General features: G+C 40.9%; 1 protein-coding gene across 2 annotated transcripts in view; it reads right to left on the reverse strand.

Annotated features, from left to right (window-relative positions):
- LOC134452536 (uncharacterized) overlaps positions 1-27464 on the reverse strand; it is an 86067-nt gene that overhangs the window by 32120 nt on the left and 26483 nt on the right. For both annotated transcript variants that reach the window (XM_063202985.1, XM_063202986.1), the window contains 13 exons: positions 23263-23372; positions 12703-12835; positions 12370-12486; positions 12095-12194; positions 11842-11988; positions 11028-11090; positions 10808-10929; positions 9645-9817; positions 8143-8251; positions 2566-2628; positions 1678-2327; positions 1413-1516; positions 320-463 (listed from right to left, as the gene is read on the reverse strand). In XM_063202985.1, coding sequence (XP_063059055.1) covers positions 320-463; positions 1413-1516; positions 1678-2327; positions 2566-2628; positions 8143-8251; positions 9645-9817; positions 10808-10929; positions 11028-11090; positions 11842-11988; positions 12095-12194; positions 12370-12486; positions 12703-12835; positions 23263-23372 — 2035 coding nt within the window. The remainder of the gene's footprint in view (positions 1-319; positions 464-1412; positions 1517-1677; positions 2328-2565; positions 2629-8142; positions 8252-9644; positions 9818-10807; positions 10930-11027; positions 11091-11841; positions 11989-12094; positions 12195-12369; positions 12487-12702; positions 12836-23262; positions 23373-27464) is intronic.

Raw genomic sequence — 27464 nt, forward strand, 5'->3', positions numbered from 1 at the left:
CCTTCCCCTCCAAAGATTGCACACCAACATTGGTGAGATTTGGCCTAAAGGGGGCGCTGCAGTTAATTTGGTTGCAGTGGCGACTTGGGCAAGTTTACTGCTTGGCCCCGCATTGCTGCTTGCAGCTATATTTCTTTATTCTATTTCTTTTTTGACGAACATCAAACCTATCAAGGGACAAAAGATGGAAATAAGCCGTATGGCTATAATCTTGTATATTTTGTATTTTGTTTTTAATACTAGTAATATATGTTGTCTGTTTCTTAAAAAAAAAAAACTTGAAACTTGAAACTATAACTTGTGCTTGCATGCAACATACCTTGAGAAATAATCCAAGACTGTCTTTTCGGTCAGTGAAAGCAGCTCTGATTACATCTGCGTTAGTAAGTATTGAAGCAACAGTACCTGACAGAAGGCCAGAATATACGGTTCCCGCGAGTATAGTGAAGATCATGGCAATCCTCTGTAAAACAGTGAAAGTAGTGCAATTAGGTTAAAGGTTCCCACACTAAACAAGCCCGGAGGTACATTTACACAATTATTACAGACGTTATTCTGCTCACGTCATCCACGCCTACCGTCAGCCTACCGCAACATTCATTGTGCATTTACATCTAGTGGTTATTTGGAATATGAGGGCATGCTTTACCGGACAGTGCAATCTGTGCGTGTTCTCAAACAACTGTAAAACACAGTTCTACACTGTCCACTCTGTATTGCACGCCCTCTCTCTCTCTCTTTCTCTCTCTCTCTCCATTTCTCTCACTTACTCACACACACACACACACACACACACACACACACACACACACACACACACACACACACACACACACACACACACACACCAACATACATACATTTTGTCTATGCTTTCATGATGCAGGTCTTATAGGGTTGAGGTTGGGCAATGTGGGCCTAAGATAATATCTTGCTTAAAGATTACGATAATTACAATGACTAAGCGAATAATTGCAGTGACAAGTTTTTTGTTTGTTTTTTGTAAAAAAAAAAAATTGTTGGTCTTTTTCGATTTTATTGATGACAGGACAGTATGAGAGGTGGACAGGAAGCGAATGGGGAGAGAGACGGGGAGGGGTCGGCAAATGAGCTGGGAATCGGACCCGGGTCGGCCGCATAACAGACAAGTGCCCAATGTTAGGCCACAGTGACAAGTATTTATTACATATCAGAAACTGCCAATCCCAATCAATTTTAATAGCATTAGTTTAGTAGTAGAAACCTCTCGCACCATGCACTCACACACTCTCAAATGTACTCCGTGCACATTTACATGGTCCCATGACCGCCGGGGAGGCTGCCCCCATAGTTTCCAAAAGTTCTGTGGGAAACACTGCCACTTCACTGTAAACTTTCAGAAGTTTCATGCAGTATTGTTTTAAATTACTTACCACCGCAGCCGAAGTAGGATGAATATCCCCATATCCGACTCCACAAAGGGTTGTGATGGCAAAATACAAAGAAATGCCATACAGTTCGGTAAAGCTTAGAGTTTCTGTACAAATGAAAAAGGCATACAGTATAAAACCATTTAACAAATGCAAACTTAAAATCTTAGTCTTTTAGCTGCAGAGTGCAGACCATTACAGACCACAGCTTTATATAGGTAGGTAAAGGTAGGTAAAACGACAAAATCCTTTAAAAAAAAAACCTTACCTAACTCAACAATAAACGTTGAATCCAAATGTAGCACCCATGTTGAAGCAGAACAATTGTGTTTTGTTCCAGGCAAAGTATATATTGAGGGATCACCATTCATATCTCCAAGGGGGCACACGATTGCAAACACAAAACACGTGAAAAAGTGAAGACACAGCGCGGTATAAAGGAAAAGTTGGAAAAATGTCACAGCTGTTTTTTCAGTTGCAATGCCAGACTGATAAAAAGAAAATGCCAAAGGAACTCGGTACAGCTGTAAAATATGTGGCGCTCTGAAGTATGCAAGCAAATGAACCGCCTCTAGGCTGCTCGACAAATTTCCTAAATTTATGTTTACAAATGATAAGGCAACAATCTCCCAAGGAAAACAGCTGATGAAGTCCAATAAAAAGCCATTTTTCAAATAATGCTTTGCTGTTTCCAAAGTGTCGACTTGGAGCTGGTTTTCTTTATAGAATGCCACATGCATGCGGATATAAATGTCAACCCAACAAAATAGTCCAAGAATATACAACACGATCCAGATGGATCCGGATTGATGCAAAAACGAAATAAGTAGTGCAGTAAGAATACTAATGGCAATTGCCATTAATACACGGAAAATTTCCCAGCGGATGTATGTTGGATTGCTGGGCAAAATGGCATTCCTGTGGAAAGATGGAGAAATAATTACGCCTGGGAAGAGGAAATAATGCTAAGTGTTTGATTTTACAGTTTTGAAAATGTCAATGTGAATGAGATATTAAGAACATAACTAATTACCGAGGACAACAATAATTCAAACCCGTCTGATGTCCCAAGCCCCTCTGTATAACATGTCATATGCAGTACATTTGTTCAGGCATTGCATTTTAAACTGTAACTAAATGTATATTATTTCAATACCTCATTAGAAGTGTAGAGGGGCAAGTTGTACAGAAAAACTGTTCCAAGTGCTCTAAATAATTCCTGAAATAGAAATAAATATTACTTAATCTACTGTATTTTGTAATGTGCATCAGTCCCTCTTGTAGCAAACAACACTGAAACAAGGGGGTGGTAGCATGCTATAAAGTTAATATGGTGTTCTCAAGCTTGTAAACTTCTAATACTGTATGTAAGCATCAGAACACCGTTTGAAACATGGGGGTTGCAGCATGATGTATGGGGTTATTTTTTTGCGGGAGGAACTGATGCATTTCACAAAAAAGATGACATCATGAAGAAGGAACAGTGTGTGGAAAAGTATTTGAACAACATCTCAAAATATTTGCCAAGGCTAATTAGCAGCAAATGGGTCATCCAGGTAGACAGTGACCCAATTCATATTGCCAACTTTCTTCATAAAAATGGTGAAAGGACAACACAGTGAACATTTTGGAGTGGGCATCACAAATCCCTAATCAAAATTCTATGGAGCTTCTATGGGCAGAACTGAATCAATATGTTTGTGTGTGTGTGTCTGTATGTGTGTGTGTTCAGCAGGGATCTACAGTGCAAGCAGTTTGCTTGCATATGAGCCTAAACATTTGACCGTAAATTAGTGGTGAGCCGTTATCGCCTCTTACCGGGCGATAAAGAAAAAATTGAAGTACAATTGCATGTTATGGTATTTTTTTTTACATCACAAGGAAACAATCCTCCAGATGTGCTGACTGCAGGTATTCCACTTGCCTTAACATCAAGACAATTTTACAACAAATATTTCCTGAATTGATTCGATTATGATACAGGAAGCCACATTCATATGTTTCTGTGTGTTTTCTTGTGTCTTTTGTGCAAAATTGTAGATTATAGATTGTTTGTGTAATGGGACATGATTAGTGGATGGTGTGCTGGTGATCTTCTAGGATATAGCGCTGAGCTCTATAGCGCTGTGTAGATTTCTAAATCAACCGTGGAGTTGGGCATTTAAAAAAATCGTCTCGACACCAAAAATCCAGAAGCATTGAGACAACGTATCCCTCAATCTAAGTAATTTACAAGTCCTTTCCCAACATGGTCTCTGTACACGATCTCTGTACACGATCTGTATCGGTGCCAGGGGCGCTGATAAAAAAATTGGGCCCCATGAAAGATTCAAATTTTGCCAGGGCAGTTCTGGGATGGTTTTGAAAAAAAGTAAATTTTAATCCCTGATGCAGACGAATCAGAAATATAGAAGAACTGACACGATATGGATTAAGGATCTCTTCACAAATGTTCTTGCAGTTAACTTGGGTTAGGAAGATATAAAAAATAAAACTTTCAGGGTTTCCGCTACATTCATTTCACAGTGGCGGGCCGCCACGCCTCTGCTATGCCCCGCCACCCCTCGGAAAAATTCGGAGTCCTGTCAGGGTTCTAGCAAGCGCAAACTTGCGTTGGGCTACGGCCCGTTACGCTATGATTTAGGACCGCTTACAGAGTAACGGCGTCCTGTCTGTATTTATTTCTACAATAAAGACAGATCAATGCCAGTAGGCTATCACCCTTCTGACAAACTTGACACTTTTCCGTGGATTTTTGGCAGTTTTTAGTTATCTCTGTGAGCTCTGCGTTAGATTTCAGCGATATCTCTCAGGGTCGGAAATGGCACCTTGGGTGGCACGCGACTGCATGAGTTATGTCCAAAAGTAGCCTATTGTGTTTGCTAAATCACTGTAAAACTAGTTCACAATTAAAAGCAAAGCATATTTGATTTCCTCCATTTACTTATGACCTGATGTATAACAGGAGGAATTTTCTACCAAAGAAAGGAAATATGCCGCTTTTTAGTCATTGAGCTACTGCGATAAGTTCTGTGATCTGCCATCACGTTACGTGCGCTAAGAAATAAACAAATACATCATAAGTATCACAGTTTAGCCATGCAGAAAGCTAAGCTTAGGCCTATAACAACTTCGACATTTGGAGCTATCCGAAGTGGCCACGCATGGTTAACAGTTCTCTCGGTCAGACTTGGATGAGGTTTCTTAGCGCATGTAACGTGACAAAAGGGGAGAACCGCAACAAACGACACATTGCGCTCCAAGTAAAAGAAAAATCAGCGTGCTTCCTCAACGTTTAGGCTACGTTAAATGACATAATACATATGTGGGTCTTGATATGACAAAATGATGTCCATATGCTTCATCATCTTTGAAAATAACCGTTCAGTAAAACGTGTTCACTCGTCCCGACTGTCCTGCTTAATTCTGTTATAGCTTCTGCAGTGCTGTAGACACGTGTCATCCAAAAAAATCCTATTATTTCCCCTTGTGTCCGTGCACAAAGCAAAACGCTGTGTCTCTCAAAATCTGTTGTTTATTTTACATAAAACAACGCATAAAATGACGGTATCCTTGCACGTCCTTCCAGCGGTCTAGTAAAGTTTTTGACTTTCGGCGTCCCTCTCGCTGTTATCCAAAATGCGTTTTCAATTAATCCTTGAAGCGCCGCGGCAACAGGGACTGCAGGCTTCAGTATTGAATTGGGCTTTTTGGCTGAACATTTACCTCTGAAAACACTGAAATATGAGAGATATACTACATTTTCACAGTCAACATGCAACATTTAAATGAAGGCTTAAAATAACTGGCTATGGTGTGATTTTGCTTAGGCTAGCCTATGTTGAATATCCAAATAGCCTATCCATTCATATTATTCATTCATATCTTATTTTGTGCCTTTTTGTTTCATCAAACATCATTTGTAGGCCTCCTTAAAACTGTTGTAGGCCTACTGCAATATAAAGAAACCTGCTGTTTCAGTGCTGTAGCATATGACTGCATTATTATTAGGCCTACTGCAGTAGGCTATTAGTGTGTTTTTGTAGGTGTGAATGCAGTTATTTACAGGAAACTGTGATACGGTTACACTCCTGGGGAAAAAAATGTTTTTACAGAAGGGGTGGCACGGTCTTTGCATCTCTGGTTACATTATTAAGGAGAGTCCTAGGTCCTAGGCAGCAGCCAGATCAACTGTAAGACTATTATAACACATTAGTGTGATACATCATTGGTTCCCAACCTGGGGGCCGGGCCCCCAGGGGGTCTCCTTTGCCACCGCGCCTTCAAGAAAATCCTGGGGGAAACCCTGACTTTAGTGAAGGGACAGTTGCGATCAGAGTACTGACACTGCCCAGGCTTTAGTTTACAGTTGTATGATAATGAGGTAGGCTATAGAAAAATCTATCTTACATTTTTTTTTCAGTCAATGAGTGATTCTCTAATTCGCCTTCACTTTTAAGTCCGTGGATTTTATTTGGCAATTCCACTAACTATTAACGGCATCCAATGATGTTTTGGACATTAGAAAACATTATCTTTCATATAATACAGAAAGTGTAGACATAGCATTATTTCCCTCAGCAAGAATGAATATTTAATACTGGTTTTGGGCGTTTTCATGCCGTCCTGTTTTCCAAATGTCAGATTCAGTCTTCATATTAACATGTAAAGAAACTTGTTTTGCCCAAGACGATTGCAAATGTTGATTCACAGTAATCATCACAATATGACAAAACTGTCAGAAAGACCACTGTCCTTTCCATTATACATGAAATTTGCCATTTTGTGTGTGTCCACGAAAACTGTGTTAACCGTGTCACGGTCTGAAACCTCCTCCATAAATCAGTAATGGTTTGGTCTTAGGCCATACGAATAACATCACGTGATGTCATAACCTCTTTGGCAGGATACGGGAAGACTTTTTGGTAAATTTTGAGCTCCATCCTTCCATAATTTAATCCATTCTTTTTCATGTTCTCATAGCGGAAAAATTGCCTGTCAACTGTGTTATCAACATATTCATAAGAATCTGAATTAGAAATCACATGTAGAAAAACACAGATAAAGCATACAGATACATGAATTGATTAAGGTGTTGTGGTGGAACTTTTGAGGTCCTCAGTTAGCACAACACCATAAAAATGGCTGAAATGTCAACGGTGTTACCGTCAATTGGTGTTACAATTAAGTATGACAGTCAGGGTTGCCAGATGAGGCTGATGATTTCCAGCCCAAAAAATTATCAAAATCCACCCTAAAAACCCGCCCAATTCTATTGATTTCTATGGCAGTGGGAAGGTTTTTCTGATAGATGCCATTTTTACCCGCACACGGCCATCCTAAGCAGCCCAATTGGGCGGGAACCAGCCCAATCTGGCAACACTGATGACAGTTGAGGAGGAGTATGTTTTTTGCCAATTTATATCCATATTGACAGACAAACAAACAAAATAATTTGTGTTCTAGGGAGATGGGTTTGTCTGCTCTGTTTTTTCTCCTAAAAAAGTGCCGACTTGTTCCCCTGCACTGTTGACCGTAACACAGTTGAGTAACACGGTTGACTGTTTTGAAAGTGTTTTTGCGCTATTGATCCCTTATGTGTTGGAAAAATCCTATGAACATACACTAGCAGGGTGTCTACAGGTTTGACCAAGTCAAAATTAAGACATTTTAAGACTTTTCAATACCATGTTCCAAATAAAATTAAGACCAACTCGCGGCGTTTACAGGTTTTAGCAAGTCAAAATTAAGACATTTTAAGACTTTTCAATACCATTTTCCAAATGAAATTAGGACCAACTCGCAAGATCATACACAGGTTCAAATGAAGCACAAAAATCAATTGGTTATTTACATTAATGTAGCCATTTGAAAACACAAAACTATACACAATGAAACTTTACACTAAATAAAATTCAATAATGCGCTCTAAAGTACACTACATGGCTACAACTCCCGATTTCCGTCGCGAAGTTCATCACATGGCTGACATAATTATTCCTCCCTAAATTAAGCTCCACAAATTTAAGACATTTGGATTGAAAATTTAAGACAAAATAAGACTTTTCAAGGCCTTATTTGGCGAAAATGAAATGTAAGACTTTTTAAGACTTTTTAAGGACCCGCGGCCACCCTGACTAGGGATTATCTCTGGAGAAGGAAGTCTTGTGTAAGGAGGGTGACTATATTCAAATCAGACGTTACAGGGATTTATGATGAAAAATGTGTCAGTCTGTATCACAGTGACTCATAAAATCCTACTTATGAAGCTCAACAATCACATTTTCTATATCAGTTGCACAGATTAATGACAACATTACTGCTAAGGGACATAAGCACTTTCAAACATATATTGTTTCAACTCTGTAGTATTTTTATATATGTTTGAAATGACATAGTATTTGTCCATAACACTGTTGACAAAATAATTAAGCAAATGTTCGCTTTCATTAGAGTATTTATCAAATGATTTAAGATTAAGCTTGGCAATTTGTTTGTTTGGAAACTTAAATATATACACTATGTAAACATCTAGGTCATTTAGTTGAAAAAAAATACTGATAATTGACATTTTGCTTTTGCCAAAAGCGTAGGGAATCGTAGAATCACTCCAATACTAAAATCAATATCACAATTTTTTATTTTATTTTTAAGAATTACGCAATTGGCTTCTAAGTTCTAATGACCAAAAAAACAGAACCAGAAAAAGAACATTGTGATGTGTGGCAAATACCCTGGCTCCTTTGGTACCATCCTTGTCTTGCTGAGCTTCAAGAGTCGTTCTTCCACTGTTTCTTCTTCTGCACCGGCATAAATGGGGAAATTTCCAAAATCTTCAATGTCTGAAATACACAAGATAATAACATTTAGACTATAAAACAACTGGGAAACAAAACCAGAAAACAGATGTATACAGCAGTATCAGCTGTTATATCCATCAGAAAAATAACAACCAGAAACTATGGTTGATGCGAGTTGATAATGCTGATGTGCCTGCCATTGAACAATATCTGTATCATCGTATACAGCTGTACCACGAGTGCAGTTACAACGTGCAGCCATTTGGAATACACTAACACTGATTTAGTCTTTGTTAGTGGGTTACTTCAGACTATTTCTATCAAAGCAGCAATGAAGCCGCCGCTAAATTCCAGGACTTTTTAAAAAAAAAATGTGGTATGGGTTCAGAGTAAAAAAATGTTTTTTTTTGAGAAACAAAATCTCAAGACCATTTGACTGGTGACAGAGGACTGACAGGGTGGAAACAACAGACAGGGCAACCGCTACAAGCCTGTATGCTCACAAAATTGTATGTGTTAAGTCAAACTAGGTTTGCATGTTAGTTCACTCACCCCCCCCCCCCCCCAAAAAAAAAAACTTGAAAAAAATGGGTGGTGGTAGAACTATGCGAAGCGCCAGCTGATTGAGTGGAAGCGAGAGTCGGCTGATCAGCGTCAGCTGTTCTCGCTTCAACCAATTTGGTTCGCGCGGCAAACTGAAAGCGCAGGTGATTAATTAGCTGGTTTGTAGTCAGTCTGGGAAAAACACTGGTGCGAGTCGCGCACAAAATTGGGTGTGCTGGCTCCAAAGTAAGCCATGAAACTTGTGCAGATGTGACTTCTGAAAGACTGGAGAGACGGCCAGTAAGAATCTCAGATTTTGTCTTACTCCACGGGGCAAACTATAGTCCAGCATGTTTGACGTTTGCTCCAGCGTTCGTGCGGTCTGTAAACCCATTGTTTAGTTGTGTTCAACTTGACTTGTAAGATGACGAGCCTGGACACAAGTTGCATTTTCCTCAATTCTGGAAACTTGCATTTAGTATAATGGCAGAATGCTTGGCCATAAGCTACGCGTTGCCAAATGCTCATTGGCCGTGCATGCCGTATAGTGCAGTCACTTATCCCCAAAAATATTCATTTTCTACATCTGAATGCAAATGCAAATTTTATTCATAGGATTACTTTTCTACATATTCTTAACTTAATCTGTCTATTTAATTGGTTTGTAGTGGTTCAATATTGCAGAAGTTTATTTGTTAATTTATTGGAAGCATACTCTGCATTGCATATTTGTTGGCACATTGCATATTTGCACAGGAGCACTTTTGCACAAGAGTCATCACACAGTACGTTTACAAGAATTTGTAACTAACAATTCCTGTTCTTTCTCTTGCCAATTCTGTTGCCTTAGGTTTTTCACCAAAAAATGGAATATGAGCATAGTTTTACTTACAACACTTGGATTTTTTGGCATATCTACGCCCTTCATATGCAAAAACGGTGTCCTTCTTATTTTTCGAAAAATCCTCTCCCTCTTGTGCTGTTTGTTTTGAAATCATCATAACTTCAACTGTATCCGTAACATCTTTGTGATAGTCAGATTTTGTCTGTAAATATTCCATCTGCCTGTTCATGAGAGACAGTCACAAAGAGATACAAGATAAGACAACTAGTTTCTAAGACAATATTGCCATTTGTGTCATGATCACAAAGAATCCAATTCTCACACGCACACGTTTTCATCTTCGCTCTGAAACTTTGCTGCTCTCCTACTGTAGTAGCAATAGCAATGGGATTTGTATTACACATTATCAAACATCAATGTGAAGTGAAAACCCAATACAACTCGGAAACAAAAAAAATCTATGTAACAGGGTTAGCACAGATGTTTGAAATTGCGTTTGATCAGTCTCCAATGAGCAGTTTATATGTCATTGACAACAATCACACACACACACACACACACACACACACACACACACACACACACACACACACACACACACACACACACACACAGCTGTATAAGCAGAGAAGCTATTCGGTTTGTGTTGATAACAATAAACTCCTGGATTATGTACAAACTTCCAAATGCATCGTTTTGTGAGTACAGACCATATTTGTACAACTGTAGAAGTTGGGTGTCATGGCATATGATTTTAGTGTGGTCAGTTTGGAGATACTGCCAAGTTCCGTTAGCGCTTGTGCTAAGCTATTCGGAATAACTTGGCAACTCGGCTAATGTTCGCCCAAGGTAGAAAACACTTCAGGTGGACTACTGGATGCATGTCACGGTTCAAATGGCATTAGGGTGAATCTACTCCAAACTATGACTTTAAGATTACAATCAGAGGTACCGGTAAATGTAAAATAGGTGAGATAATTAACAAATCTAACATCTTGCGTACATCACAAATACGTAGATTTGACAAACTGTCTGTATTCCCTATCAGTGACTTCAGACAGCCAAAGAAGGTAGAATACCACTTTGAAATATTGTGTGCACAAAAACCTTGTTGTGACCAACCGTATTTCAAAAACAGTGACTAAAAAGTGCCTTCAAGCTGAAGGAGACCTTTAAAGTGTTATACTGCTAAATCATATCATTATATTTACCTTTTCATGTTCGGGTACTTTTCAATGACTTCCATCATGTGGTCAAAATGAATGGATAATATCTCACAGTGTGTCTTTGCACGTACTGTCATCAAAGCTGGTTTTCCAAACAAAAATCCAACCTGAAGAAACAGTCACAACAATTGCAAGAGCTGATGCTAAGAAGTCGTTGAAATAATGTTTAAAAAAAACAAGTAAGCAAGCATAAATAACATATTACCTCTCCAAAGTACATTCCTTCTCCATATAGAGCCACAATATTTGACAAATTATCTGTTAAAATCTAAAGGGAGACAAGACAGACAACAGACAACACAGCATTTAAATGACTGTAAATAATTGTACTGGTGTAAGTTTAAGTTTAAGCAAACAGGTCAGGGATAATTGTGCTTGTTATGTCTGTCTGTTGTCAAGACACATGTGATGTTACCACAGAAAGGATGGCTTTCATAGGGATTTTAAGGGGCCTACATTAGTTCAACAATTGACCGCTGAATATATAGCGGTCTTTAAAAGAGATCCATTAGTCCGACAACACGCATTAAAACTATGCTCAAATCAAAACAATTGTTAGCAGTCAGTTAAGGCATGATCTGTCTGACTAATGGTATGTCGGACCAAAAGGGTTATTGTTATGCTCCTTTTATTTATTGTCGAACTAACGGGCTGTCGGACCAATAGACAAAATTAAAAATAAAAAAATGTTGGGGTTTTGCATTAAAATGAATTATATATGAAGAACATTAATTTGAAACAAATCAAAAGCATGTAAAACTCCCTCTGATGTCGGTGACCATTGGAAGATTTCTTCAATAAAATTAAATGACTTGAAAATTATGATGACTGCCGGTATTAGGATGACGTAATTTATATTGATTCTTTATAAAGTAGAAAGCAGTAAAAATATATCATTTACAACAGTGCACAAGTGTGGTGTGACCATTCACACAAATTATGTATATACATATAAATCATATTTATTTAAAATCACATACGTATAGTGTACTTGAAGCCTAATTATTTAATGAACTTGCCTGACATGTCCCTCGGACAATGCAAAAGAGCTCTCTTGTTAATGTCTCACTGTACTGGATTATTTCTCCTCGTGGAAAGTAGTACATCACTGCTACAGATGCAATGTCCTGAATAAATTCTGACCCAGCTTGCTCAAAAAAAGGAACCTGTATAAACATAAGAATTCTGATCAGTTGAGCAGAGCCCAGTCACAACACTACTCATTGTTCATAGTAAATAAATATTGCTAGAAAAACAGTTACAAACACTGGCCTTGGACAAAAATCTCCCCCTCTCCTTCACGAGAACAATATTTTGGAGTTCTTTAGGTAAGTCATGCAGTAGAAAGGGTCCTCCTGGGTATGCTTCACCTCTTCCATGATATAAAAGTATTGGTGGGATGTTGAATTTGAAAAGAAGAAAAGGAAAAGCAAAATAAATGACAATGAGGTCATGAATTTAAGTGTACAGAAACTACCGTACTAAATTAATCCCAAGGATATGTAGCTTTACATTAAAAGTGATTATGCTGAATAAAATCCACCTACTGATATCTTGACCACAGAAGACTGAGGTAATCGGTGACTCTTTTTCTGAGAGATAAACTAATATTGTGTCGTCTCATGAAAAGGTTGGCTGATGTAAGGAAATTCTGATATAACACCCTGCAAAACAGTGATTAAGACTTAAGATGAACAAATGAAAGAGATGTGTTTGTACAATAAATTGTATTTTCTCTGGAAGAAAACAACTACCCGGTACACATCACCCGGTACACACATAAGGACACATCATGCCAAATGCACCGTAACAGTAATCCCAAAATCCTGTGTTAATTGACTCCACTAAACTTGGAATGTTTTATAGCACACAAAACTTACCTAGACATATTTTTGTTGGCTGTTGTAGCATAAATTTCACTGATTATATAGTTGAAGACAAACAATCCAAATAAGGCAACAGCAGTGACTACCATCTTATCTGCCATTGTGCTTGGAAGAATATCACCATATCCTAAAAAGGGAAGAAATCGCATGCTATTAGTAACGGTAAGCAGGATTAATAGTGAGTAGTAACATCAGATGTGTAACGGCTGGTTGGTTAATTGAATTTGAGTGAAAGTTCAATACCATTATCCAGCACTGTTAAGATTACCGGTAATAATAAATCCCCTCTAGGGATGCAAATTATCAATTAATTCATTAATCATTAGTTGATAGTCTTATCGATCGACTTTCGATTGATTGATAAGCAGCGTTTTTTCAATTGAATCTCATAGGGCCTTTTTAAATATCAGCTAAATAGTTCAAACACTGAGTTAAAAAAGTATATATATTGTTATATTAAATTATACTATGAGAATTATATTATGATTATTAAGCCCACAGGGCTTTTTCTGAATGGGGAAATAGGGGCGCTCCACCCTCATACCTCCGCGGGTGCACCCTCATAAGCTTACTTCTTTTTTTTTGATATATAAATTACTTTTTTGACCGCCCCTAGTAAATTCCCCCCTTCACCCCCCGCAATCTGCCATGATGCTCCCTCATGCCAAAAGTTCCTGGAAAAAGCCCTGGCCCATATTGTATTTCATTGTATTATGTTATATTATATGTTCCTCAAGAAATGATGCATTAGGAAAAGAAAGCAGACATGTTTTCTATGGTATCTCCACACCACCTTTGGGGGGCATTGCTTGCATTGTTTCACCCAGGAGTGAACTCAAAGCAGATGTAGTCTAGCTCTAGTAGCCCCACGCCCCCTCTATGTCGCCTTGCCTGAGATATGACAAACAACATTGACTGAGTCAAACGTGAGTGACCAGACTCTGGACTTGTCTGCCTAAAGGGCATACCTGTCAACCAGACATTCCGTTGTCCGGTAATTACTGGTCATTGGCCGGTAACATTTTTGAGTGTCCGAGAAAAAAAATCTCACCGGTCAAAGTGTCTGTTTGAAATGTATAATAGCCTTATCCCGTCTATTTAAAATCTATTTTCTCTTCTTGGGCGTACACACAGCTGCATCCTCGAAATGTAGATAAACAGCCAATCATGGCTGAAAATAAGAATAATGTGATTCCTGTCAACCAATCAGAATAGCCGAGTTTCATGGTCAGATCTTCTTGACAGCTGACAGCTAGCTAGCGCTTCTCATGAGAAGAGTGATAAACAAACAGTGACCGTGTAATAATCCAGTAATTAAATAAGATGGCTGGTCTTGTTTTCAACACATCAGTTGGACTATTGCTACCCCCAAATGGAAATACTTTCAGAAACAAGGTAGTGACACCCTCAACAACTCAGTTCAGGTAGGCCTAAGGCAAACTTTGTCTATTAGCAGCTCGCTAGCTATCTAGCCTGCCTGCTGCCATAATAATCGCAGAATCAGGTCCTGGCTCATTTGTGTTAGCTTTCTTTTTCCCTTCGTCTCAGCCATTGTGTAAACATGCGTTTCACAAGTTCACTGTGACTTCCTCGAGATTGATCCCAATAAGCAGTTCTTTGTCAGTTTGTTCGTAGCAGTAGTAGTTTGTTAGTTTGCTGGTCAGGGGTAGCTGTGAGAATACTGGCGTTCATTGCAAAAAAACAGTTGGAAAATGGTTGCTTGAATTCGGATGGGGCAATGCCTGGACATAAGCGCATTTGATGGCTTTCGGTGCTGTTTTCTGCCGAGATTGTGCGTGTGGTAGCCTAGGCGATCATCTCGAGAGAAAAATATCAAGGTTTGAACGAGAAGTTGTGTTGTGTAGGCTTGTGAATGGCTCCAGCAATAGCACGTCAAATGGGATGCTTCAGAGCCGTCTGCTTGCTTGCGCTTCGGATGCTCGATCCCCCCGTTCCCCAGCTGAGCTGACATTATATTTAAATTAATTCCCGTTTACTCGCACTGTTCACTTGTTCGCAGTGCACGGTTTGGGGAAATAAAATTATCGCTTTGTAATCATTGTTTTCCCACTACCGGTTTGTTATGTTGGTAGGCTATGGATGATGGTGACGATGTGACTGAGAGAGAGGTACGCGTGTCTGTATCGTCGTGAGCGCATTAAAGAGTTGGTGCCGAAAGCTGTATTGCCGTGGAGTGACGGACAGTCTCTGTGTGCAGAGCTAATGTGTCTGTCTGATCTTACGGCATTTAACAGAGTTGGTGGGGGTGTTTAGCTGTTCATGCACGGTCATGTGCAGGTCATGCAAGTGAGAATTTAAGCTAGTTAACGGTGAAATAGCCTATTTGACCGGCATGTTATTAAAATGTTCGGAAGATGAAAACTCGGCCAGCCACTTTGTCCGGCAGATTTTTTTCCTAACGGAAACCCTGCTGTCAACCATCCCTAATTTCCCGGGAAACTCCCTAATTTTGACTCATTTCCCGATTTCTTCCCGATTTGATTTTTCCCCCAGATATTTTCACATTATCAAAAAACACCGTCGGTCCAGTAGGCTGTTTATAAGAATTGAAGTTCCTTGAAAATACGAGCTGTCAACCTCGAGCTCCGTAGCGCTTGTGCGCCCACTCTTTTCCTCAGAAACCGTCAGTTCATGCAACGCATGAAACAGCCTTGGAACAGCGAATCATGCGATTAACCTAATCACAACCTCTACCAGCACGAAGTTTTGCACGAACAGACAACTTGTGCGACAAAACAAGAAGAAGAAACTCATTGCGCTCATTTCATTGTTTTGTTTTCATTCAGGGCTGTACGTTAAGCTTTTTCACTAGGAGCACAGGTGCTCCTAAATGAAAAAATTTAGGAGCACGGATAAAACTTTAGGAGCACAGATACAAATTTAGGAGCACTCTAAAAATGTCGTGACACTTTTGTTATGGGGGGGGGGGGGTATGTAAAATACTGTGCTTATTGTGCTCATTGCTTGTTTCTTCATCTTCATGCACAATGGCCTAGGCTATATGTCAGTGTTTTTTTTCCAACACTGGGGTATGGGGTCACCTGGAATTCCAATGGGCTCCCCTGAAATGTCTAGGTGTGAAATAAAAAATACCAATAAATATCACTAATTAACAATCCATAGCTATTGTAGTCTTATACTGTCAGAAATATCCACTTTTTTATAGCCAGCAAGTTTGCTCAGTCATGGTTTTGGTTGTGAAAAAAATGTGGTCCCCAAAAGTTCAGGATAAAATGGTCCCAGTGCAAAAAGTGTTGGGAACCACTGCTATATGCCCTAAATCACAGTTCCTGTTACTATTACTATTATTATGCCTATTATTATTATTATTATTATTGTTATTATTATTATCAGGCTATAACTTCGTGATTAAAAGCATGTAAATCACATGCTTACTGAACTAGATTGACTAAATCTTAAACATAGCCTACAACACGTTAATCCAACGGGCTTTATTATAGCCTAGTTAGTGTTTCCTCAAACGCATGGGTTGGAACGGTGTGAAATGAAACTGGGAGCAGCAAAATTATCTCACTGTGTTGGCTGCTCTTTTTGATAGCCTACAGCACCGGTAGCTACTGGACCAACTAGACTTTACATTTGCGCGCACTGCACACTACTTGTGAATGCTCCTCGAACTATATTTTGACTTGATTACTTTGATTGCGATTGCATTTTTTTGCGAAGTCATTGCGAAGACAGCGGTTTGGGAAACGCCAAAACAGCTCAAACAACGACGTCCTTTAAACCACATGAGCTAGCAAACCGAGTGGCTATTTCACTATCGGATCCAAGAGGTTTCCTGTTAGCAATGCAAACTCCCGCATTTGAACGTTTTAAACAGCAGTCCATTTCGAAAAGCTGTAAGAAGTGTTGGCACAGAACATCCGACTGGGAGATGAGGCATGCGCGCTTTGTAACTGTTGCCACCAGGGATCTGTGCGAAGCGATTCTGTTTTTTTTTCTGAGCTACGGGAGCAGAGATGGCTCAATCTTAGCCAACACGGAATTCAAGCAACATTGACCGTCTTTTTGGAAGTGCGTTCCCAATGGAGTTTGATGCTGTCTATCAGACAGGCTGTGGAAAAAACGAACAGCTCTCACAATCATGCACTCGAACTCAGAAGCAAAATGCGAATGAAAGGGTTGAATGCATACTCGTACAGGTGTGCCCGTTTTATTTTTCTTTCTCGCACGGTCAAAATTTTAGGCTCAATATGCGACCAATTGGTCTTAATGTACAGCCCTGTCATTGCATTGTTTCTCCACGCTGTAAAACGTGTGCTGAGGGATTTTAGACAGGATCTGTCTTTGCACGCGCGCTGTTGTGAAAAGCAGAGTAGAACGCACCGTCCGATCTGTCTCTGTCATCCCGTTGACTGTCAAAATTTGGCCTTTAGAAAATTTCCCAGATTTTGGCTTAAAATATGGGAATTTTTCAGAATTTTGGGAGCTCAAAGTTGACAGGTATGCTAAAGGGGAGTGTCAGCAGCATGATCAACCACAAGCAATTTAATTTGATAAGCTTCAAAATAAAGAAATGCTATATTTTGGGTAGTGTTGTTGTCCTTAATGGATAGTAATGTCAACAAAGTTCGTTTCTGAACAAAAAAAAGCTATTTCCTGTGTCTGTAAGGAGAGCTAATAAGCTAATAAGCTAGTCATTGAGAATGAAATGAGCTATGACAACAACACTTGTAGCTAACATGGATTCACCTGAAATTGAACAGATGGTGTTCCTCTTCATGCATGGTCATATATTACCATGCCCAGTTCAGCTACAGATGGTGTAACTTCAATCTGCTCATTACCGTGCCGGGCCGCGACAGCGTACCGTGATCATTACACCCTGTGGCCATTCGGAATGCGGGGGGCAGTATAGCACCGCTTTTGCAGAGCAGCGTCTGCCTGTGTCTATGGTCTGTTTGTGCTTCCGTCCTTGCCCGTCCCCCAGTTTTAGTAGTAGTAGAAATACAGTCAGCAAATTGCATGTTTTATTTAGCATTGGGCATTTGATAGGGCATTTGATAATAACACAAGTGTGAGCCCTAAACAAGACCACAACCACAATAACCCAATTTAGGACCATAGGCCTATTCAACCGTTTCCACAACCTCACTGATCACAGTTGCTTCATCTGCAATGCCAGGGCTAAGAATAACGAAAATAGCAAAACAGAGTAGGCTAATAAACCGTAATGGAGAGACTGAGGAGACATGAAATCAAGCGGCGGAGTTCGACCATTGTTGAGTGGACCGATGTCGCTTGCTTTGTGTAGCCCTATCAAGCAAGCCTGTCTGTCTCATTTGTGCGGATGAGCACAAAAACACAAATTGAACCAATCGTATATAGTGTGAGTCAAACAGACATGAACAACATTGTAGCCTAATGAAGTAGTGCCCCGTCATGTCAGCATGCGATTTTACATTTGGCGACGACATTCCGTCTTTAAAACTGGCGCATGCCGCTTCCCCTATTGCAGGTTATTACCTGATCTACACTGTCGTTACCACAAAAAACAAGGTAGCACAACTTAATACTATTACTAGCCTATATATCTGGTAGCCTAAATAGTAGGTTGAAGACGGGGGTATTATTGGTGCACTGGGGTTTTTTTGCGAAGCAGAGTAATCTGCTTCAGTGTAGCTCATTGTATGTTGATCCCTCCCTCAGTTTTAGGCTACAAGTGGAAAGAGTCAGCCAATTGCGCACGTAACATTGGGTATTTGATAATAACACAAGCGTGATCCCTAAACAAGACCGCCAGTCGACGATATTGTTTTCATTATTCTGTCCTGCATTCACCGTCTCAATTCCGCTCCTAACTTATAGGCTAAGTGATGTCTGTTAATTATTTCTGCACTACCTATTCAAGTCAGGAACGGATATCCTCAGGATAGCCTACGGACTAATAGGTTGAAGACGTTTTTTTTGTATTGGTGCTTGTGAACATTTCATCCTTTCAATGCGCTGTTGTGCGCGATCGACGGGATTCCGGTTAACTGGGGATGTGATGCACACATGACAATACATCTGTTACACCAGGTGTGGCTAATCATCTGTGATTAGGACTGCAAATTCAGTTGCTTCGGTGGAGATGCGAACCAACAGTAGGCTATGACTGGGGAACTATGACTCCTTCGGAGGCTGGATAACCTGTCGCGCCACGACATGTCACAAAAGGCTGTGCAGTCCCGTGCACTGCACTGTCTGCTGTAACCCACCCATCCCCCAGACAAACATCATGTTCTTGAAAAGTTCAACACGTTCTGAACATTTTAGCCGCTTTGCATTAAGTTTTCGAGCAGACACTTGTCCACGGTGACGCAACATCGAAAGTGAAACGCAGAGACTGTTCACAAATAACTGAATAAAGATTTCATTAAAAAAAAACCCCACAGCATTTCTATGAAAATGTGCTGGGTGACCACACTGCCTATGCCTATCCAGATGCACGTATAGCAACAATGAGAAAGAGAGGGAGAGACGGAGAGAGAGAGAGCGATTAGCGCGTATCTCTGTGTGTGTGTGTGTGTGTGTGTGTGTGTGTGTGTGTGTGTGTGTGTGTCGGGGAACATTTGAAGTGAAAAAAAAACACCCTCCCCCACTTCAGCATCAGATGTTGGTGGTCTACAAGTCAATATGTTTACCCGACTATCTTGTAGCCCAGTCATGAAGTTCATAAAGCCATCGGTAGCCTATAGGCCAAGATATCCAAAATCCCTCCGCAAATTTCTGCATTGCCTGAGTTCATAGGCTAAAACAACTTTATTTAGGCCTAACTTATTTAGCTTACTTTATTAGCCTTATTTAGGCCTATTGTCGTATTTAGGCTTTAACGTGGGCCTATTTTACAAAATATCGAAAGAAGGAAAAGACACGACAGACAAGTTGAGGCTTACTGATCGTAGCCTATTACAGCAAATCGAACATGCGCTTTATGAACACACTAGCCTGAGGGCAAACATCTTCTTGGCACTATTGAGATAACCAGGCCATGCCATGAATTCAACTACCTGGGCCCACACTAAAATACTGACAGACTACAATTGCTTGCATCTTCAGTGGGTTTCGTGGGTCCGGGGGATTGGTGGTGATGGCACGCTTGATGTATTTTTCCCCACCCCATGCATGCACGCGGACACACAGGGTCGGGACATTCACCCGATGAATGACTGAATGCGGCTAAATATGCCTGTTGCATATCGTAGCCTAATTATTCACACATCACGCCAAGTCACAAATTAGTAGTCTCTTGCAGTTGACCTATGCCAAATTAACGTCCTCCCTGTAAGGCTGCACTAATTCAAACAGGTAGAGGAGTCGGCTTAGCCTATAGCCAAAGTCTATAAAATGTAGCCTATTTTTTTTTCCAATTATCTAGGCTATGTTTACGATAATGATTTGTTGCGCTACGACGGTGCTCAAGACAAGTTGGAACATAGTCATCTCAAGTGCTCCCATTTTATTTTGATCCTGCTTTAAGTCAATGGGCGAGAGGGACGGATGAAACGGGTGTTTCATTCGTCCCGACAGTGTCTACTGACACTTAAATCCTTTTTGCCTGTAAACCTGACAACTTTGACTTTTCATACTTTCGGATATGTTAAAGTTTTCGAGTAAATCGCAGTGTTTCATTCGTCCCGAGTTTCATGAGTCCCTGCTCTCCCCTACTGCCTAAACTGTTACAGTTTAAATGCGTCCTCTCCAAACTGTGTGTGTGTGTGTGTGTGTGTGTGTGTGTGGGCGAGAGAGGGAGAGAGAGAGAGCGAGGGAGAGAGGCGCTTAATTCCCCGCAGAAAGAGCAAGGCGATGTCTCCAAATATTAGACAAATGCATCTTATTTTAGTTAAGTAGACATCAGGGATGTATTTTGCTTAATAGCAACGCCGACCTGATTGGTTCATATTGCTCTGAATAGCCACAGAAGGCTAGGCTATATTTTAATGGTTTACGCGCGCGAGGTCATCTAACTGTGGTCACAGTCGCCAGGTGCTATTATGAGAGGAAAACTATAGCACGTTGGCAAACATTAAAGTCAGTTTAAGCCATGCATATGATGAACCAGTTTTCTTGTTTGAAAAAACACACTTCCCGGTGCGCAAGATGCATGCATTTCTGACTGACCCAGATGAAATCGCATGAGGAACTCCATGATTATGAGATGACATTGCATAGGCCTATATTTCCCAGCATATATTTCCCCCCCCTCTCTCTCTCTCTCTCTCTCTCCAAACCCAGTTGTACTTGGACTCACTTTTAACACCGCTGGCCTTGAATCGCAGCACACATTGCAGTGAGCCGTGCCGTGTGCGAGTGCTGAGCAACTTCACCCCTAACGTTTAACCTAGACTAGCGAGTGCAGTGTTGTAAATCACGTGGAATAAGTGCAGCGATTACCTGCGTAGCCTACTTAATTATGGAAGTGAGTGTCATTTGGACTGCCTATGGAATCAAGCCTACTGTCACCAAGCTCTTCCTGTCTCCCCAGCCTCGCAATGGATGGACACCTGGCCACCGCTCCTCCGCCTCCTTCGGAACGGATGACTGTGGGGGGATCTCCAAGGAAATTTGGAATTTCGGACTTGTATAGATTTGGGGTGCCCCGGGACTCTTTTAGATTTCTGTTAGTTAATAAATATTATTTTAAAACTCAATATTTGTGTCTTGGCGTATTTGTGGTGTGGTGTACAGTACTCTCCAGGGTATTTGGTAACAAGGAGAGGTGTCGCTGGAAAAATGCGCACTTTCTCACCTGCGACACATAACCCGACAGTTGGTTACACTTAATTTGAGCACGAAAACAGCAATATCAGTCGCTTGCTAATTTTTGCCAATGTGACAACATTAAATTCATTAGGGAAGTGTAGGTTAGGTTATCGCCCCAGCTGTTGGCGATGTGAGATAAATAGCCAACGCTTACACGCTCAAACGAAGCGCTGTTAGGTTACTGCGGTGAGGTGTATTGCACTCTCAGTAATTTTTACCAAACGAAAAAGTATCCACATCCAGACAACAAGTCTGAAGTTGCAATATTAGACGTTTCAAATCTTGCGATGCGATAATCGGTATGGCTTCTGGCTACACTCAATTTACATTTTGTCAGAGCTTGCACATTAATGCAATTCATCCGATCATCATTTGAAAAAAAATGAAAAATCATTACATTATTTAGGCTATTCTTTTTATGACTCTTCCTACTTCCTGGAGGTGTTCTCACACAATTTATAGGCATGTTGTTATCCGCTGAATCGGTGCGTGCTGGTGAATATGAGCATATATTAATATGCCGTCAGCATCGTCTAAAACATTCCAAGCGCTCCCAAGTGCCACCCGGCGGTTGTTTGGGTACACTGCAGCTAGGCCCGGTACGTACCGAGGTGGATGACGTGGCATTACCTCGGTAAAGGGTGTGCATTGTAGGGGGACCGACTGTAATACCAGGTATCTGACAGGGTGTTAGTGATTAAAATTACAGCTCAGAGTTTGAAATGACTACATTTGTGATTTCGCTAGTTAGCACACTAAGCTAACCTAGCAAGCTTACAGTAAAATGCTGCTTGCCACCAGTGACATTATTTGCCTGTCTTGAAAGATCGTTTTTTTCTCACAATTCAAACAGTAACAACTTACACCATTGGGCTTGGCATAATCACAGATTCAAGTACACATCTCCAAAAGACCCACATGAACTCTAGAAGTTGCAGTGACGATTTAATATATAAAATCTATGTGCACCATGGATTTGAATAGGACTAGAAGCTACTCATCAGTCTCTAGCGCCCTCTAGCGATTAATGGTGATTAATACATTTTATCTTTTCAAGCATTATTATTATTTTATCAAGCAACCTCTTGCTCGACAATTAATCTAAAGTCGATTAATCATTTGCACCCCTAATCTCCTCTCAACCAGCACATTCTCCTCAACCATCTGAAATCCATTGGCATCACCCACACCGCCCTCTGGTGGTTCACCTCATACCTCTCCCACAGAGCTCAGCCCACTACATAAATATTAACCACCACAGATCCTCCACCACCCCTCGTCCTATACGGGAGTCCCACAAGTTTCAGTCCTGGGCCCTATCCTCTTCAACCTCTACATACTCCCACTTGGCCCAATCCAGGTGATGTATCCTGAGCTTGGTCAACAGGCCAGCTCTAAAGCCACACTTTTGCATCCTCTCGTTCTCTATGTCTGCTGTCTAGTTAAAGATCTACAACTTATCTGCAACTTATCGCAAAAAAAACATGGATTTTATTTGTAGCCTGCATCAGTTGGCCAGATCCAAGGCTGTGTGAAAGCATCAACCAGACTTTTATACATAGATTGCCAAATACAACTTAAAAATAAGTACAATTTCTTTTTCAACTTTCTCAAGCTCATGCTAATTTTGAGGTCATTTTGGATAACATGACTGCTCGAGCCATTGATGTGCATCAAGCATGAATCGGCTCTAAATCCCTTTAGATAAAGCCGCCAGCGATGGTGTAATGTAATAAAAAAAATACTTGCTGTGCTTGTACTTACCAATCTTTGTCATTGTGCAAACAGTCCAATACATAGAAAGCATGTAATGATAAAAATTCTTTTGGGGTCTTGTTAAACCTGCATCGCTTGCCCATGTCGAAAAGTCACAGCTGTGGAGAAAAGAAAGATGGTATTTAGCTTCAATCATGCAAACCCAAACAACAAGAGCAACCCAACCCTCTGGCCAATGCTAGACGCAATTGATGATGTGTCTGGCGCTTGTCTTTTCTTAACACAGTTCTTCCATGCCAGGTTTTGATTGGCTACGACGCTTAATCCATTCGCTGCCTTCTGGACCACAGAACAAAACCAGCCCATCCAGGTTAATACTCAATGGAAAGAAAAGTCTTGCAGCAGAAAGATATAGCCTAGGCGCCACTAGCACTGTACATCAGGAAGATGTCCAGATTTCGTCAAAACCTTGTTGAACAATGCCAGGGACAACAGTGAAAGGAGACATACGTAACCCTATCGGCTTATATTTTGACTCTGGGAGCACGGTAAAGCTCCCTGAAATAAATATATGGGTGAGCCAAACTACTGTCCAAAATGAGGCTAGCCGTTTCTGGCAACGTTTGTCCAGCTGTAAGTTGCCTGATAATGGCTATTTTAGGCTCCTGTATGTCCGTTGTACATACATACAGTAGACCATCGATGCCTTTGAGCGACGGTTCTGGCTAACAAACACGCTATTCGCATACTTTTTGTTTCAAGAAAGGAGTTTGTAAGCGATGCCTGAGGCTATAGCGATATGAACAATGCTTTAATGAAAGGCAATAGAGGGACAACTTCGCCATGGCCAAATCAGATAGTCGGTAAATGTAGTAGGTCTAGATTTACAAATAGTTCTGAATCTAATACAGTGGAATCCGCTTATAGTGGTCACGGATATAGTAATCAACCGCTTATATAGATCAAAAAGCTTGGGACAGAATCATTTCTATACAAATGCTGTTTAAATAATTCGTTTACAGTGATCATAATGTTATCTTATCTAATCTTATAATGTCAATTTTTGTCATTTTATGAATGTAAACATGTGCAAAAATTATTGAAAAGCTCCGTGTAGCTACATGTAGGCCTATTTATTTTTTTACTCCCGCGATTCCTTTCTCGACGTCTGCTTCTGCCCTATGCCAGAGAGGTTTACTGCGCGAGACTCCACTCGCCACTTTTCCGGGTGGTAGCCTACTGTAGCCTACTCTAGGGGCGCCAACCGAGGAGTGCAAACTCCATACAGTGAATGGGCTGCGCTCTCCCGACAGCACCCCAGTGAACTGCAGGCATGGCTCGACTAGTGAGTGGGGACGCAACCTGTTTACATTACATAGAAGCTCTCTGGTGATGAGGCTGTGCACACATGCTTCTGTCTCGCTAGCCAACGTAGCCTAACGAGTTGACACCGGGCAGCAAGCACGTGAATCATGGCTCTCATATTCTGGGAATGAAAAACATAGGCTCTTCGAGACGTATGAAAAATTACCAAAAACGAGCCAACGAGATGTTTCGGCGAAGCTTGGCATTCCTCAGGAGGCTACCTTGTGTTTAAACTGCTCCAGGCTGCGTCTCCCCACGAGTCCCTCCCACTCCCCCTCGCCCTTCTCATCTCTCCTATGCCAGCAAGCCCAGCGCGACTTTCCCAATTCCAACCAGTTCTTAGCGTGGCTTTTTTAAACTGTGTCAAAAAAAATCACGTTGTAGGCTAGGCTACTACTGTAAAGCAGGCTATGCAACAGTGTGTTATTTATCGGTGTAGCAATTTCAAGTGTCCAGTCTAGCGGCGTTTTGCATGCATAACCTGAATCACACTGTGCAGAAACTCGCCAGAAAACGTTTGTGGAATGGGAACTTTACAAACTTATTTGACATCATAAGAGATGACGACCCGTGCGTGGTCTATGCTTTGAAATGCATATAAGCCTCGTCTTTCTCAGCGCTCATTTTTGCCAGACAGGTAGAGACAAAAAAGAGGTGAAATAATACAAATTCGGTTTTAGTAATCAACCGCTTACAGTGTTCAAATTGGCTCGGACAAACGTGACCACTATAAGCGGATTCCACTGTATCAATTGAACAGTCGTATTGGTGGCTACATCATTTTCTAATGTATTATTTGGAGGAAGTGCAGAGGCGCGCGCTCTGCTGCTGTGCGACAGTGGCGTGAGTGACAAACATGTAAAAATGTACTTGAACTTTGAACTTGAAAAAAAGTATGCTCTGTTAACTATTTGTTATTTGCATTTCCTTTAGCAGCCCACAGACTTTCATTGTGAAAATGTTTTGGGGCTCGATATAGTCCACCGGGGGGTGTGGAAGTTCAGTTCATTAAAAGTTATGGAACGAACGACACGGTTGTCTTGTGAGTAATTTGAGTCTAACATGGTAGCAGAGGATGGCTGCTAATTATAAAAACCCGACGACCTTCGATGAAGGGAAGCCGTACGAAAGCTGGAAGAATGAATTGGATATGTGGATTAGAGTCACGGACCTTACAAAGAAGAAACAAGCGCTTGCAGTGGCTTTGGGACTAACGGGAAGAGCCCGAGAAATGGCGATGGAGATACCTGTGGATGACCTCAACAAAGATACTGGCATGACTACGCTACTGGAAAAACTTGACGGTTTGTTCTTAGTTGAGGAAAAGGACCAAACATACGATGCGTATTCAAACTTTGATAAGCTAGCGAGAGATAATAGTGTGTCCATGGCGGACTTCATAATTGAATTTGAACAGCGTTATGCGCGAATGCGAAAGTACAAAATGGAACTGCCTGATGCCGTGTTGGCGTTTAAGTTACTGGATACTGCGTGCTTGGAAGTTAAAGACAGACAGTTAGCTTTGACGGCGTGTTCAGATTTAAGTTTCAAAGAAATGAAATTGGCGCTGAAAAGGATTTTGGGAGGGAAAGCGTCTGGTCAGACAATGGGAATAAATCAGGAGGCTGCATATGTAACGACAGAATCGAAACGACAGGGGGGAAAGGCGTGGCCAAGACAAGGTGAGCAGCTAACCCCTTGGACAGATATGGACGCAGATCAAAATGTGCCGTTTGTCAGAGTACATTCCATTGGGCCAAAGACTGCCCGCACAAAAGTGAAAAGGTGAAAATCACAGATGACTGTACTGAAAACACTGAAGAGTGCAATATCACTCTCTTTACAAAAGAATCGCCCACTGCAGCTGAAATTCTGTTGACAGAATGTTATGGCTCTGCAGTAATAGACACAGCATGCACATGTACTGTGTGTGGTGAGGAATGGCTGGAAAGTTACATTACAGGCCTAAGCAAAATTGAGAGACAAAATCTGAAGAACTCAGAACAACAAAGTAGTAGGCCATTTAAATTTGGAGACGGTAATGTTGTCCAATCTACCAGAAAGCTAAAAATTCCTGCAAAAATAGGCCAAAACAAGTGCAAAATTGAGACTGAAGTCGTTCCTGCCAAGATTCCACTGCTTTTGAGTAAAGCATCCATGAAAAGGGCAGAAACTGTTCTCGATATGAAAAATGACAGCGCAGTGATGTTCAAACAACCTGTAAAACTGGACTTCACAAGCTCTGGCCATTACTGTGTGAATATTATGGATAAAGACAGCAAAGCCATTCAAGTCAATGACCGCGTACTCATACAAGTATCAACTGAGTCCGAGGATGCCACACCATGTGAGTACAGAGATGAAGAAATACTGACCATATCAGAAAACATGAATACAGCAGAGAAGAAAAAGATTCTTTTGAAACTTCATAGACAGTTTGGTCATGCCTCTGCCGACAAACTACAGAGGCTTCTGTTAAGCTCAGGAAACAAATATGCTGAATGTGATGCCATTCTTCAGAGAATAGTGACAGACTGTGAAACCTGTCAGAAACACAGCAAGATGAAACCGAGGCCTGCTGTTGGCCTTCCATTAGCGTCTCAGCACAATGAGACTGTGGCAGTAGACCTCCATGAACTAGAGCCAGGTCTCTGGTATCTTCACATTATTGACCAGTTCACAAGATTCAGCGCAGGAAGCGTTTTGACCACAAAGAAAGGATCGGAAATTGTGAAACACTTCATACATGACTGGATAAGCATCCATGGCCCACCTCAAAAATGATTCAGTGACAATGGAGGAGAGTTTAACAATGAGGAGGTCAGAGATATGGCGGAGAACTTCAACATTGAAGTGAAAACAACTGCTGGATACAGCCCCTGGAG

Source organism: Engraulis encrasicolus, chromosome 7, assembly GCF_034702125.1.
Source record: "Engraulis encrasicolus isolate BLACKSEA-1 chromosome 7, IST_EnEncr_1.0, whole genome shotgun sequence".
Lineage (NCBI taxonomy): Eukaryota > Metazoa > Chordata > Actinopteri > Clupeiformes > Engraulidae > Engraulis > Engraulis encrasicolus.